At 35.6% G+C, this 16,769-nt stretch overlaps 1 protein-coding gene across 1 annotated transcript; it reads left to right on the top strand.

Moving 5' to 3' along the window:
• The first annotated feature begins 1,117 nt into the window (after nucleotides 1-1,117).
• Nucleotides 1,118-10,606, top strand: LOC135138574 (fatty acid synthase-like). The gene is made up of 18 exons (XM_064068556.1): nucleotides 1,118-1,590; nucleotides 3,585-3,788; nucleotides 3,839-4,810; nucleotides 4,860-5,315; nucleotides 5,363-5,592; nucleotides 5,643-6,003; nucleotides 6,049-6,306; nucleotides 6,358-7,360; nucleotides 7,409-7,539; nucleotides 7,592-7,745; nucleotides 7,802-8,433; nucleotides 8,481-8,636; nucleotides 8,686-8,937; nucleotides 8,985-9,138; nucleotides 9,185-9,540; nucleotides 9,590-9,902; nucleotides 9,951-10,214; nucleotides 10,262-10,606. The coding sequence occupies exons 1-18, from the start codon at nucleotides 1,118-1,120 to the stop codon at nucleotides 10,604-10,606; spliced, it is 6,714 nt and encodes a 2,237-aa protein (XP_063924626.1).
• Nucleotides 10,607-16,769: the final 6,163 nt, after the last annotated feature.

The raw sequence follows: 16,769 nt of genomic DNA on the forward strand, positions 1-16,769 counted from the left end.
GTGTAGGTCAAAAAAAATATATATATACATGATGAATAAAAAAATTGTTTATTGAGTGAAGGTCTGCTTATATAATTTTTTGTTACGTGTAGTTTGTTTCTTATTATTTTTATATTTAATTTTACCACAACAACGGAATCATATATAATAAATTTTTTATATTTATTTCATAACCACCGTTGTTGTTCGTTTGCGACGACTTTTTAAACAAAAAGTGTGTTATGTTTACTATCTTTTCCAAGAATTCCAAACACGAGGGAGAGAATAAGGCGCACAACAGGGATCCTGTATGAAAATTCATCGGACAAAGATTTTACCTTTTATTGTGAAAATTACATTTTTATACTATTTGTACAATTCTACTGGAAAAGCAATCTTAAACAAGCAAAACCGGCAAAAATATTGTAACAAAACTGCCAAATTTCAAATATTTTAGACGTCAGTTGGGCGCCCTCATTCGGTCATAAAGCGAACGACCACCCACGAAAACGGGTCACGAAAAACGGCGAGCCGTCTCTACTGATTGATATCTATGCTGTGCTCGTGGACTACCCTGCAGACAACAATTTTGACAAAGTAAGGAAATCAGTCAAAACAAACATGATTTTTATCACTAATATTATTGTTTTAGTTTTTCAGTTTCTGTACAAAGCACACAATACATTTCCTTTAAATCTGTAAATTCAATTGTTGGTATTTTTCTGAATTAAAATTATATCCGATTAACTAGGGGAAACCTGAACAGTATTAGTTGGGTTGACTAGATAATATTGTTTAACTAGTAGCTCTTATTAATATTTTAAATTTGAATTTGCCGATGGTGGCAAAAATCCAGACTTCAAAAATAGTTTGTTATTAGGGGTGAATTTGAAATTATACGAATCAAAGGACTCCCATGAAAACAAAAATTTGTGCGTGACACTAGTCTCCTCTGTAATGCGTTAGGTAGCACCAGTTAATGCATATGTTAATTAACTATATTGTTTCCGACGCATAACTATTTATAAACAAACAGTGTAATTACATCTAATGACTTTGAGTTGAATACTCAAATGCAAGGTATTATTTTTTAGTAATATTCCATTCTCTATTGAACACGTGTTATTAGTTTGCAAAAATGGCGATTAGCGATCGACCTACCACCGACCCAAACTTCTGTTATGGTCGTTGGTTATCATCCCCTCAACCTGGTGAAGAAGTGGTCATATCTGGGATGTCAGGTCGTCTCCCTGAATCGAATAACATCCATGAATTTCGTGACCACTTATTCAACAAGAGGGAAATGATCACTGACGATGATAGACGCTGGAAACTCAACCATCCTGAGATACCACAAAGAACAGCTAAAATTTACAACATCGATAAGTTTGATGCGGGTTATTTTGGGGTACATTATCGTCAAGCTGATATAATGGATCCAATGATGAGAACTGTTATGGAAACAGCCATAGAGGCTATAATGGACGCTGGGCTTAATCCTTTGGAGCTACAAGGGACCAAAACCGGGGTGTTTGTGGCTTGTTGCTGGTCAGATATGGAGAATACAACCCTCGTCAATATAAAGGAAGAAGAAAGATTTGCAACCACAGGGTAAGTAAAAAGTGTGTGGTTAAGGATAAGTTTGAGAGCAGAACGAAATTCAAGGAAAATAGTGACTGGTGTATTGTATGGAAATTTGTGATATTGTTAATGTTTTTTATTTAAGTGATTAATATTAAAAAATGTTGGTTTTGAAAGTACACGTGAACAATTCTGGGGTAGAATTGTAGGGAGTGAGTAAAAAGCCAATAAAGCTTAATACAGATTTATTCAGAACAATCCAACTTATTTATACAAAACTACATATTTACAATATATGAGTGTTTCTAAACTAATGGTAGTAGTGGATATGAAAATATATGGCGTCCCAGTTTCTTTTGTTCTGCTACCGCTGACTTCGGTGGTCAGTGTTGCGTAGTTCTGGCGCTTGCAATTCCGATGGTTTAGCGTTCTGTATTCGCGTCGTTTGATCTCGAACTCGATTTTGGTTGCGTCAATAGGAAGTTGAAATTTTAAAAATGATTGTTTAAATTTGGGATTTAAACAACGAGTAACAGTGCAACGAATGCAGTTGTACATAAATTTGAAATGTAAAACAGACCAATGCCACAGTATTAAGTAGTTATTGTTAACAGATTTGAAACTTTAAATTTTCGTGGCATTTTGTTTTAATGTCAGCATAATTTTTACTGCAATATAACTTTTATTCAGTTTAGCAGGAGATTATTATAGTGTCAACGTTTTATTTCTATAATTGGTGTCAATTGTATAGTTGTGGAAGTACCCCTAGTCAAAAACACTTAGATGTGACATTTTTTAGTAACTTTTCGTAGGAAAATTCTTATATGTTGCTAGGGATAAATCTAAATTATTTCAAATTCGCAATTATTGAAAGGTACAGGGTACAGGTAAAAGGAAAGTTAACAAGAGAACATTAAAAACCGAAAAAAACGGAAGCTTTAATAAAAAAAAGTTTGAAGTTATAACATATCAACATCTGAACCTTCAAGGTTACTGTATCATCCTCACTTCCACTCTCACTTTCATTCGAGTTGAGTTATTAACATTAATAATAATTCCATTCTGTTCTGAAATATCTAACATTTTTCATTTTCCCAAGTACAATTTATTATTTTATCAGTATGTTTAACGTAATTGTTCCAATGCACAGCCAGTACTTGATCAATCACATTTTGCCAAGTTGAACAAACATCATCAGGGGAAGGGCCGTTACGCTCCCCTGAGTTCTATTCAATATCTGCGTCTTTTGTGCAGATGGCTCGACCACCAGCTCGACAAGAAACCGAGCGCTCCGCTCCCACCACGTGTTTCTGTGTCATTTATCTCAGTTCGATTTAAATGTTCAATTCCTATGACTCTGATATTAAAACTACAACCGAACAAGTGTTAAAGTTTCAAAAAGAAAACAACATTTAAATTCGCCATACACTCTCGTGAAATTTGAAACAGCAAAGAATTCTTATCTGAAATTAAGATTGGACATCAGACAGTTCATATGATGGAAGCATTAATCAACAAAATATTTACATGATCAAAAAAACTAGCAAAGACCTGGTGTGAAGTAAAACTTGTGCAGACAAAAAAAATACGGGAGGTTAGGAACTGCAGAGCATGAAAATTTAACTCGTGATTTAAACATCCCCTCAGGGGAATAAAAATCTAGTTTAATCCCCTGTTGTATAATATGCTATTATACATTACATAATTTTTGGAGGGTCTACCTTTAAGGTAGTTCTGTGAGATTGCAAAAATTTTCACCTCTGCGTTCCACAGGGTGTTTTCTTCAAGTTTAGTATTCCTTGGCAAGCGTTCTTAAAGACAATGAATTTACAACAAAAACAAAATGTAGGGTTGGCTACAATTGCACCTTATTTTGCTGAGGAGATCAGTGATAACGCGTTTATCTTAGGACATCAAGAACACGACAATAGTTTAATAGCGATGTTACTTAATTATAAGAAACTAAGACAACTCTGTTGAATCTGGTAGAAAATTCGACCAACTATTTTCTATTTATTTTACAGGTATTTTAGATCTTTCATTCCACGTAGAATCAGCTACTACCTAAAATTAAGAGGACCTGCATTCGTCCTCGACACAGCCTGTAGCAGTTCAATGAACGCCTTCGACGCCGCCTTGAAATCCATCAGAAGTGGCCAGTGCGACAACGCCATAGTAGCCTGTGCGAATCTTCTCCTACATCCAGGAAACTCTCTTCAGTTTTTTCGGTATGCGCCAAAACTGAAACTCCAGATGAACCAAAAACCGTTTTCTTTAGTTTAGGTGTTTTAAGTAGCGAAGGCATTTGCAAAGTTTTTGATCAAAACGCCGATGGTTACGTACGAGGCGAAACCAGTGCTTGTCTTTTCTTGCAAAAGGCGAAAAATTCTAGAAGAATATACGCACAAGTTATTGGCACGAAAATAAATTCAGATGGTTTTAAAGAACAGGGCATTACTTTTCCTTCTACGAAAGCCCAGAAACAACTTATGACGGAAATATACGAAGATTCTGGTGTTGATGCTTCTGATCTGGCGTTTTTAGAAGTACATGGAACAGGTACAGAAGTAGGTGATCCACAAGAAGTAGAAGCGATAGATGGTGCTTTGGCCAAAAAACGTCAAAAGCAGCTTCTGGTGGGTTCGGTTAAGGCGAGTATCGGACATACTGAACCTGCGTCTGGTGTTTGCTCGATTATCAAAGTACTAATTGCTATGGAGACTGGACTTATAGCTCCTAATATTAATCTCAAAAAAATTAAAGACGGAATGGAAGGTTTTGAAAAAGGTAGAATGAAAGTTGTAACCGAACTAACTAAACTAGAAGGCGATGATGCTATTGTTGGGATTAATAATTTTGGTTTTGGGGGTAATAATGGTCACGCGATATTACGAAGATTTAAAAAGAGGAAAATTAATAGAGGCTTACCAGAAGACGATATTCCGAGATTAGTTTGTGTGAGTGGTCGCAGCGAAGAAGCAGTGCTTAACCTACTAGCTGACGTCAACAACACACCTTTAGATGCTGAATACGTAGGGTTACTTCATCACATCCACCAAACGCAAAGCCAAAACCAATCATTTCGGGGATACGCGATTATATCAAAAGACGGACTGGTCAAAAGTTCGTCAAAATTTTTTACAGGTCGGCAGCTACCTTTGTATATATTTTTTGGCCACTTTGCTAGAAATTACAAACTCCTGGGGTCATACCTGTTGAATTTTCCAGTGTTCAAGAAAACAATTGCTTGGTATGTTGTCAAGTTAGTTTAATTAAACAATTAATATTACCTCTTCAAGCATTGATACAATTCTTGTTTCCAAAAACTTGAAAACGTTTAGAAAAATTTTGCAAGAGCCATCTGAAACACACGAGGACAATTTGGGATCGATTTGTGTACAAGTTGGTGTTGTCGATATGTTAAAACTTCTGGAATTACATCCGGCTGCAGTTTTCGGTGATTCTTTTGGCAAACTTACCACTACTTACTACTACGGTATCAGTAGTCTGGATGAGACGATTTCAACAGCTATCAAAATTAGTCAGCTGGACTTTGACTCAGATTTGCACTTTAAGGCAGATTTCGCTAAACTACAAACCCAGGATAAAAGACGGAGTGATGTTCTATCTTCTCAAGACCTAGTTGATACCCATGAAAAACATTTCGTTCTTAATGTTTCGGATGCGCACTTAAATTGCAAAGATGAGTTATTGGTGGAAGACCGAGTTGTTAATTTTTTAAGCGTCTTGGGAAGGTATGTATGTGTCTCTTGGTTACCCTTTACTAATACAACAATTGTAGACTTTATCAACACGGTCACACTCTTTACCTGCATGAACTGTATCCAAAAATCCAGTATCCAGTAAGTCGGGGTACCCCAATGATTTCGCCTTCACTTCGATGGAACCACGTAAAGAGCTGGTACACCTATAAATTCAGTGAATTTATAGCATCTGATGCTGAACAGAAAGAATACAACATATCTTTCTTATACGATGAGTACAAATTTATACAAGGGCACGTTATCGACGGTCAGATCAAAGACAATCAAAAGCCTTAACACTGTAATACAAATTTTTAGGTCGCAATCTTTTCCCAGCCACAGAATATTTGAATCTAGTTTGGGACACTTTCGCTCAAAGTCGACGATTGTTACCCATCGATCTACCAGTTGTTTTTAAAGACTGTAAATTCATAAGAGCAGTGTCTATGCCAAAATCTGGGTTTGTCAAACTTCTCGTAACAATTCAAAGAGGAACTGGAAATTTTGAAGTTCTTGAGAAAGATTCACTTGTTGTTAGTGGTTGTATCCAGATGTGCACCGATATGAAACAGGAGCAGACTAATCTAAAGGCTTCAGTTCTTGGTGATGCAGATTCAGCTGAAATTCTGGAACAAGACGAGATTTATAGAGAGTTGTATTTAAGAGGATACAATTATAGGCAAGTTCTAAATTTTCGTTTATGTAGATTAATAAATAGTTTTAGTGGATTGTTTAAGGGTGTCATAAAATATAACGCTGAATCTTCTTCTGGGTTAATCAAGTGGGACAACAACTGGAGTAGCTTTATGGATGCTATGCTTCAAACGAAAATTCTTCAGGCCGACACTAAACTACTTAATGTTCCCGTGGGTATCAAAAAGTTGACGGTAGATCCTCTAACACACCTAGAATTGGTTAATAAATTAGACAAAAACGAGAGTTATCTACCTGTGTCCGTGTACGAGGAATGTAATATTATCAAGTAAATAGTGAAGAGTAGCTGGCGTTGATGATTTAAACACTTTGTCTTTAGATCTGGAGGAATCGAAATATGTGGACTTCAAGCAAAATCCATTTCTAAAAGAAAGCAACGCTTGCAACCAGTTTTGGAGAAGCATCAGTTCGTTTCGAATTTTTGTCACTTGGATTTAGAAGAAGCAGTTAGAGTAAATACCCAAATTATCCTAGAAAATGTCTTAGAAAACCGGTTTAAAGCGGTGGAAATCATCGACGACTATACTTGTCAAAATTCAAAACATTTGTTACATTTGGTTTGTAAGGCTTTGGATGATGTCCCACTGATAACTCCTGATCTAACTATATCGTCTAAAACAAGTATAGATGAAATACCTGGTGTTAAAGTTGAAGATGTTAGTTTAACCCCTGAGAGCAACTTGCTTCTTGTTGTTGCTACCAAAGTTTTCCAGCGTTCGAACATTTTGAAACAGTTGACTGGAGCTCTTAACAAAAATGGTTTTATTTTGAGTCGTGAAGACATTGATTTTAGACCAAATGAAACAGAAGGAATAGAAGTTCTCACTGAATTTACTACAGCCGACGAAAAACTTATTTTGTGTCGAGAAAGTGTTGCCCCCGCTGATACCAAAGTCATTGAAGTATCTTCGAGTAGTTTTCACTGGTTGCCAGAGCTTCAAAAGTCTTTGAGTCGTGATACAAATATAATAGTTTACGCCGGAAATGAACACATGGAAGGTATATTAGGATTGGTGAATTGCGTCAGACGCGAACCAGGAGGTGATAAAATCAAGTGTTACTTTATGATGGACGAAGCGCCAAAATTTGACCCCCAAATAAGATTTTACAGTCAACAAATTAGAAACAATTTGGCCATCAATATCTACAAAGATGGAAGATGGGGAACATATAGACATTTGCTTCTGGAAGAACAAGACAAAATTGCTTGTAGTCACTGTTACGCAAATGTTACTTCACGAGGAGAAATATCAACTCTAAGATGGCTGGAAGGAGGGTTAACCGAACAAACCCCACTACCAGAAGAAAAATATTTCCTTAAGGTATGTAGTAGATGCTAACTATTGGGGTTTATATTACTCTTGTTACAGGCCATTTACTCTGCGGTTAATTTCAAAGACATCATGGTAGCTTCTGGTCGTGTTAGCGTGGAATCATTATCAGTAAATCGTCTCCAGCAAGACTGTTTGTTAGGATTTGAATTCTCAGGAGTGGACTTGAGGTATTTTTTTGGTTTGCAAATACATATGATCATACTTTGATTGACTTTCCAGTGGTCGCCGCATTTTTGGAATGAATGAAGCTCAAAGTTTTGCCTCTTATGTTGTTGCTGATAGTTGTTACTCTTGGGAAATTCCGGAATCGTGGACTTTCGAAGATGCAGCAACAGTTTCTGTTGTGTACTCTACTGTTGTTCAAGCCCTACAAGTAGATAATAATTCAACGAATATATACATACAGTTATCGTACTTTTTTGGTTGAAGGTGAAAACTTTGAAACCGGGAACTTCCATCTTGATCCATTCAGCAACTGGTGGAATTGGGCTTGCAGCTCTGAATATTTGTGTTTATCACCAGTGTGATATTTACGTTACGGTAGGAACTGAAGAAAAAAGACACTACTTAAACAAACATTATCCACAAATTCCGAATAACCACATCGGTAATTCTCGTGATACTTCATTTGAAGAAATGATAAAAAGGGAAACAGAGGGTCGAGGAGTGGACATTGTCTTAAACTCTCTTACTGATGATAAACTTAAAGCTTCGATTCGGTGTTTGGCACGTGGTGGACGATTTATGGATATTGGCAAGTTTGACTTGGCTAATGACACTAGTCTAAATCTTTTGTTTATGGAGAGGGAAGCGAGTTATCGTGGAGTGATGCTAGATCGAACTTTTAAGGATTCGAAGGAACTGAGGCTTGATATATATAAATCGATTAAAGATGGTTTGAAAGCTGGTTATGTTAAACCACTGCCTAGAGTCGTATTTAATACTGACGAAATAGAAGCAGCTTATAGATATATGATGTCGGGTAAACATATCGGCAAAGTTTTAATTAAAATACGTAACGAAACAGAAGATATGGATAGAAAATTTCCAGCTTATCCAAAGTAAGTTAGATTATTCAAGCGATCTTCGACTTTCAACCTTTTTCAAGATTCAACTGTGACGTACGCTACTCTTATGTCATAATTGGTGGATTAGGAGGAATTGGTTTGGAATTAGCCGACTGGTTAGTTTTACGAGGGGCAAGAAAGCTGATTCTTGTGTCACGATCGGAAATTCAAACCGGATATCAAAAACAAAAACTCCGGTACTTACATTTTAAACTAGTTACATCACACTAGTGTAGAAACTTTCAGAATTTGGACATCTTATGGTGTAAAAGTCCAAATTTCCACAAAAGATATAACCACTGAGCGAGGCTGCAGAGATTTAATCGACGAAGCTAACCACCTGGGACCTCTCGACGCAATTTTCAATTTAGCCGTAGTCCTTAAAGATGCTCTTTTCGTGGATCAGACGGAAGAAACCTTCCTTGCTTCTCTAACCCCAAAGGCTCAAGCCGTAGTACACCTAGATCACGTCACCCAAGAGTTGTGCCCAAACTTGAGGTTTGTTAGTATTCACGTTAATCAGATGGTTCATAATTCGTTTCCAGATATTTTGTGGTGTTTTCATCAGTGTCCTGTGGTCGTGGAAATGCCGGTCAAAGTAACTACGGGATGGCAAACTCAATTATGGAGAGGGTATGCGAAAGGCGAAAACGTCAAGGGTTCCCTGCTTTGGCTATCCAGTGGGGAGCAATTGGTGATGTACTAGACCCTTTTAGTTTCTTCAACTCTGCAAGTACTTTTTAAGGTTGGCTTGGTGGCTAAAATGCAAAAAGAGAACAAAGAGTTGGTGATTGGTGGAACTTTGCAACAAAAAATTTCTAGTTGTTTGGAGGTCTTAGATAGGCTTCTGACGCAAGATCACCCAGTTGTGGCAAGTATGGTGGTGGCTGAGAAGCACAATAGAAGTTACGGTCTTCTTAGTGCGGTGGATGCAGTTGCTCAGGTGTTAGGAATTAAAGACATGAAAACTGTAAGCCAACATTCCACTTTAGCAGAACTAGGAATGGACTCGATGATGGGTACGGAAGTAATACAGCTCCTGGAGAAAGATTTTGAAATATATATAACACCAAAAGAAGTACGAAGTTTAACATTTGCGAGGTAATAGACGGTGTGTGTTCACCGAGATGTTTGAAATTGGAAATTTTAGGTTAATTGAGATAGAAAACGAGCGAAGGAGTGTTGTTGATGAAAAATCGACACTTAAGACACAGCTGGGTACCAATACGCTAATTCAGTGCATTCCTACTGGCACAACGCATACAGTTTCAATTATAAAATTATGCAGTCAGGTACTTGAGGACCAGGAAGCTCCTCCTGTGTTCATTTTACCGGGTATCGAAGGAGTTTTCAAACCACTTGACCCACTGGTCAAACAACTAAAAGCACATGTTTTCGGGGTTCAATATAACTATAATAACCCCGAAGACACGATTCAAGGAATTGCGTTAAATATATTACCGGTGAGGTTTTCATTTAAGGCGAATTTCGTCACTTGTGTATAATTTTAGCACATACAAAAGTGTTTAACTAGTAAAAGCAATTTTTTTATCGTTGGATATTCCTTCGGAACGACAGTCGGCTTAGAACTCGTCTGTTTACTAGAAGAAAGAGGCTACGAGGGTACAGTTGTTGTAGTTGAAGGCTCTCCGTCATATTTAAGATCTTCAGTCAAAAACTATATTCCAGAAGAAACCGAAGCCGAATTTCAAACCACCCTTATGTATAAAATTCTCACTATTTTGGTGCCTTTAGATGTGCTGGAGCAATACAAGGTAGCAATAACCAGCTGTCTGATAGTGTGTTAACAAAATTCTTTCAGGAAAAATTCTTGAAATGCGAAAATTTGCAAGACCGAATTGACTTGGTTCTTTTACTTGTGCCCACTGATATCGTTAATAGAGAAAAACTGGACAGGCAAGCGCCTGTTACTTTGTACAAACGTTTCAAGGCTTTGATTAACTATGAGTTTACACACAATAAAATTAAGTCCTCTGTGCATTTATTTAAAGCGAAACATTTTCTCGTTGAAGCAGAAAATGATTATCAGTTGACAAATTTGTGTGAAAAACCAGTGCACATAAATACAATAGAAGGTGACCATGCGACTATTTTGGACCAACCAGAGCTTTCTGACGGCATCAATAAGATCTTAAAAATGTTTTAGTATGGTAGAAGTAAGTTAGTAAGTTATTACTGTTTATGCAATTTTAAGTCATTAAGTCAATAAATATATACATACTACTAAAAAATATACCGCAGAGTGACATTGCAAAAACCAGAGACGTACATTTTATTGCTTCTAGAATCTAAATGAAGCTTAACAATATTTATTAAATAATTAAATAATACGTGTTTCAGTCTTATGTATACAGCTTTTGGAAAAAAGTTTTGAAAAAATCGAAACTTTTTGATTTATTTGTATCTATAAATAATAAATTTCTTCGGTAGCTAAATAGTACTATTATTCCGGAAGAGTCGTTTCTCACTTATTTATGAAAAATATGAAGATGTGGCGGCACAATAACACACGGACATAGATAAGTCGCCTCGCGGTCTAGTGGTCTGGATGCTTGCCCGGAAAGTGACAGGCGTGGGTTCGATTCCCCACCGAGGTAACAACAGCACCCCAGCACGATCGCGCGCTGTGTTGCCGGGGGGGGGGGGGGGTACTGTGTCGGCACAATAACACGTGTAAAAGTGGAAAATGTTATATCTTCAAAACAACCAGTCAATATTGGTGTCCCTCAGGGGACAATATTAGGGCCAACTTTGTTTATAGTCTACATAAACGACTTGTTTAGATCTAGTACACATAGCATAACCGTCTCATATTCAGACGATACAAATTTATTAGTGAAATGTAAGACCACGGAAGAAGTTAAATCAGTAGTAATAGATATATTTGGTAAATTGACTGTTTGGATTGAGCATAACCATTAGGTTATTAATAAAAGTAAGACAAACTGCTTAGTTTTAAAAAATTCTAATTCGAATACTGAGCCCGTTCAAGTAATGAAGATAAATAATAATGATATTATAAGCTGTGTCCCAGAAACAAAATTCCTTGGATTGATTATAGATACAAATTTGCGGTGGTTTGGGCACATAGATTACGTATGTGCTAAACTTGCAAAAACTCGTTACGGTTTATGTATGACTACAAGTCTGTGTAGTGAAGAGGTTGTAAAACAATTGTATTATGGAGGTTTCCATAGTGCAATGAAATATGCTATTTTACATTGGGAATACTCTTCAGATGCACATAGAGTTTTTATCTTACAAAAAAGGGCAATTCGTATAATAAGATTCCTGCAAATATAGTTTTAGGGCCCTTAATATGTTAACATATATTTATAAAATTCTTTGCTTTGTATATAAACATAAGTCTAAATTTGTGAACTGAGGAGGATTTAATCCCTGTACGGCATAAAACAACTTTATTTTAGAAATCTTTAAGCTACAATGGATGTAAATTTTTTAATCATTTACCAATAGAAATTAAGTCCTCTTCTAATATTTACATATTTAAAGGTGTCGTCAAAAAAATTTTAAACGAGAAGTGTTTATTTAGCAATGATGAATTTTTCCATTGAAAAATTGTTGCATTTCATATTGTATGTTTCTTGTTAGTTGTTACAATTTGGTAATGTTCTTTATTTATATGCGTATACATAATATTTTTACGTCTCTTGTACAACTGACTGTAGTGATTTTGTACAATGAGTAATAAACATTATAATTAAATGTTTTCCTGGAATTTGTACTAAAGCATAATTTATTTCATTTTTCGTACACCGATTCGGTTTAAACCTGTTTATTTTAATACAGGTTATGCCATTACATTTGTATTCATTATTCCAAGTCTATTTTTATCAAACTAACTGAGTGACAATGTTACATACATTATTTTCAAGTGACCTGCAAGCCGCTTTATGTTCCATTGTTTTCTAGTAGTTTTTGAATTATCTTCATACATTTGTTACACCCTATCCCCCATAAATATTTTGTTTTAGGCACAATAGCTGTTTTATGAGTTAAGATATCACCACAGAGAAGAAAAATCAGACAAGAGAAGAAGAACTAGGGGAAAGCTAAAGAAAATGAATAGAACCACGTTAGCGAATTAAAGGAAACGTCACAACTTTCTCTGTTTTGAAGAAGAAATATAATTTTTTACTGACAAAGATTTTGAAGTTCATAAATATTTGAAATAATACCAGAAATATAGTTTTGATTTATTCCATGTTTGCAAGTAAAATAAAAGAAAAAATACAAAACTACTCCAGCTATCTTTTGCATTTCTCATTTTTCATAAACCCGTTTGAATTTTGTTGCGCAAAAATATGCACATTTGCTACATTTGACATTCAAAAATTCAAATCAGAGTTTTATAAAACAGGTTAATGAAATAACCTGCACAGGTTTGATTACATTTCACACTGTCAACAGGTGTATAATATTTACATTAATATTAATTTGTTTGGTTTAAGGTAAATTTGTCATTGTATTTAAACGATTTATAGTGGTATAATGGTTTTATGAGTGGATGTCCTGTTCATTGTTAGTTTTTGGAATAAATTAACTTATGTAATGTGAGAAAAAATACAAAACAACCTGGATATTAATTAATTAATAAAAATATAAATTATCAATGAACATATTTTCTCCTTTTGGTGGTTTCTGTAGTTAAGATGATTTGCTTATTCTTTACACCTACTTCTACGTATGAGGATTTCATTGGTCTTTAGGTCAAGAATCAACAGACTAGGTTTATTGTGTTCTATTCTGTTTTTTGTTAGGACGGTGACATCTCATTTAATTCTTACTCGCTCGTTGGACATCACGTCTTCTACTTTATAGTTCTCTAATTTTCTTGTTTTTGTGAGCCCACATTTTTTTACTACGATAAGATGGATACATCTAACTATATCGTAGAGTATACTGGGCATTGCTTCAGACGTTCTTCCACTTCGAAGTTCGCAGACTCTGGAGCAGACCTCTTAACCGTAAAACGCCATAGAGGCTGGAAATCGAATAAATTGGCGGGGAGTACATTGATACATCAAAAGAAAATTTAAAAAAAGGTGGAAATTAAAATTTTAGGAGAAATTATGCCGAGTAGTTCTTGAAATTCATTACACCACTAGTGAAATAATATTGAAGATTACATAAGTCAAATAGCCGTCATAATAAGTGATTATCATGTATGCAAGCCTGTAATTTCATCCGTACGTACCACACATTACCTGGTAAATCTACAACAACAAATCTTGCAGTCTTCAGTCAGTATACAGGGTGTCTCAGAAATAAGTACATTAATTTTAATCAGTTATAGAGCTCATTGAACTCAACAACTTTTTTTAGTAAAGTTTTGTCAAGAACTTTTTAATTATCAAGTTAAAAATTGTTGAAATTTTATCCCAATTAAGGTTACCCGCCCATGGATCCTCAGTCACCCATAGACACTAATAATTATTATAATTAATAATTTACGGTCAAAAAGAGTTACTAGGATACGTATTTTCCTAATCTTGTCAATGTGACAAACATTTAGAGAGAAATTGAAAATCCTGCACCCTAATGGCGTACGGAATTTCATCGGCCCAAATGTGGGTGTTGAACACCTTCCCTCGTGTAACCGACCTCATCAGTTGATGGTATAAGAGATACAAAATTTGCTTGTTCGTTTATTTTTCTATTAACCCACTCACAAAAGTTTTGCCTACGTGGTAAGTCTGATAGTTTCAATAACTGAACTTTCTGGTCCTGAAAGGGGTACATTTGTTCTCTGAGTATCCTCCAAATACTACTCTCCGATACATCACACTAGACAGTGATACGTGCTAGTGCCCGGTCGAGCTTCGACACTCTTCAAAACAGCTTCTTCAATATTAGCAATTCTATTACTACGTAACTTACCCCGATCCTAAGGTGCAGGTTTAAAAGATCCGTACTCTCGAAAATGCTGCAACGTTCTTAAAACTGCGCACATTTGGCAGACGACGATTTGGGAGGTTTTCTGAAAAAATTCGTTGGGCGCGAGTGCCGTTTCCCCGAGCTTCACCGTACGTTAAAACGATATCGGTGCATTCCACATTTGAAAACAAAGCCATTTCAACACATTTCGTTTATAAATTAGAAATCTGTGCCAAACAAACTTTAAAGAGACAACGTTTAGTAAAAACATTGACATAAAAATGATTGTCAGTGTCAAAACGATTGCTAGGGTACCTTCTTCATTGTTGTAGTGTTGTTATTATTTAAGTTATTATTTAAGGTGAACATAGACGGCTCGTGAATATATGGGTGGGAAAATTCGAAATTCGACTTGAGTTTTCGAAAAAATGCTAGATAAAAAAGTTGTTCCGTTTCACGAGTTCTGTTACTGGTTAAAATTAATGTACTTATTTCTGAGACACCCTGTATTTGTGAAAGTCTTGACTCTCTTTATCAAGTCGGCATTGTGTATACTGATTTTCGCTAAGCATTCGATTCCGTTGATTAATATTTTTACTAAAAAACTTAGATGACTAAAATTCGCTGACTGCTTATTCAACTTAATAAAATCATACTTGTTTGTGTGGGCGGACTCAGTTGTATTGTAATTGTGGGGTGATAGGCATGTTTTCCATGTTTTTTACCCCACTATCCGGGGTACCTCAAGGATCCAATTTGGACATTATGTTGTTTTTGATATTTATCAATGACATAGCCACCATTTTTTCTAGTAATTGCTTGTTGTCTGCAGATGATCTAAAGTTACATTACAAACATTGCAAAAAGAAACATTTGAGTACCAGCTTCAATGGAAGTGTTATTTTCTTACAATTATGTGTCTAGCGTAATTAATAAGGTTACAAATAATTGTTTTATTAAATTGTCAGCATTACTCTGATTTATAGGTAGGTACTTATTAGTTCTAGCTTGTAAGTAATTATATAGATAGGAGCTATTTTCAGTGTTATATATATATATATACATACACATGTAATTTTTTGTTTTTTAGTAAATAACGTGCCTAGCCCAAAATCCCCCCCCCCTCCTGAAATCTGAGCCCCTTGACCACAGTGGCAGCATTGCAGAGACAGTTCTCTATGTTTACCTTTGTCACTATCTTTTTCCGGAATTCTATTTTCTTCTGTAACTGGTACGTCTTCTTTGTAAATTCTTTTACTCATAATCCTGATAGTTTCAGTTTTTCTTAGTTTTGTTTCTTTATCTACATCATCTTCATGAAAAATTTTGCGCTTGGCCGGTTTTCTTTTGGTCTTTTCATTCATTTTCTCCAGCTTGCGCTGCTTCTTTGCTTCTTTCTCGTCTAAAACTGTTTTGCAGGAGTAGATGTAGTGCTGTTTCTTTCTAACTTGCTGGTTTTTTTTGGATGTGCTGTTTTTATACCTGATGATCTAGGTAATGATATTAAATCATAAAATGAAATGGCTTCTTCTGCTTTGGCGCCGTTGTCTTCATTTCCGTTATTAGTTTCAGTTGGTCTGATTTTTATTAAGGTCAAATGTCTCTACAGAAGCAAACGCAACTGCAGAAGCAAAATCTTCTTCCGTGAAAAGACTAGGATTTACAAGGAAATTTAAATCCTTTTATTGCTTTTTCGGGTGTCACCACCCGACCAAATGCTTTATTGAAAATTTCGGCTATTTTATTTGTCGTTATCCTTTCCCCTATATGACTTCTTAGGTAACTACTGCACTCAGTATTCTAAGCAGTTTTTAATGAAGAATAGAAACTAAGTGGCTGGAATGATTATCGATTACTAAGTAACACTGGATCTTCTTTACTTGACTTAACAAATTTACCTTTGAAACTTGATTACGACTAGATGATTTTAACGTCAAATTATGTTTAGCCATATACCAAACCTCTACAACGGTTAATGGATCTCAACTTTTTACCGGTGACTAAAAAATGTTCTACTTGATGGAGTTGCACTTTTCCGCGACAAAAGATTGGTTTATAACAGAAAAAATCATTGGCCGGTATTACCCTCATGGTCGCTATTCCCCTACTTTCCCCTAACTGCTGATACAGAACATTCTTAAAATACGAAAATAACAGGTATGCTAATGAACTAAACTGTTAAAACAATTGTAATTTAAATGTTTTTTAGCCAGTACGTTTAAAATGCATTCCATTTCCGTTATGCAGTGTATAAATATAATCCAGGACCAACAATTTTTTGCACGCAGTCTGTATTTTGAGATATAAGCAGTGTAATAGATAATTTGCACATACCTCTGAATATGGAGTCCCACGAAGCTAAAGACAAAGAATCATTTATGCCTAATTTTCAATATGATCGCTGGTTATCA

The sequence above is a fragment of the Zophobas morio genome, unplaced genomic scaffold (genome assembly GCF_036711695.1).
Source record: "Zophobas morio isolate AGI-343-1 ecotype UQ-CSIRO unplaced genomic scaffold, CSIRO_AGI_Zmor_V1 ptg000030l, whole genome shotgun sequence".
Taxonomy (NCBI): Eukaryota; Metazoa; Arthropoda; class Insecta; order Coleoptera; family Tenebrionidae; genus Zophobas; species Zophobas morio.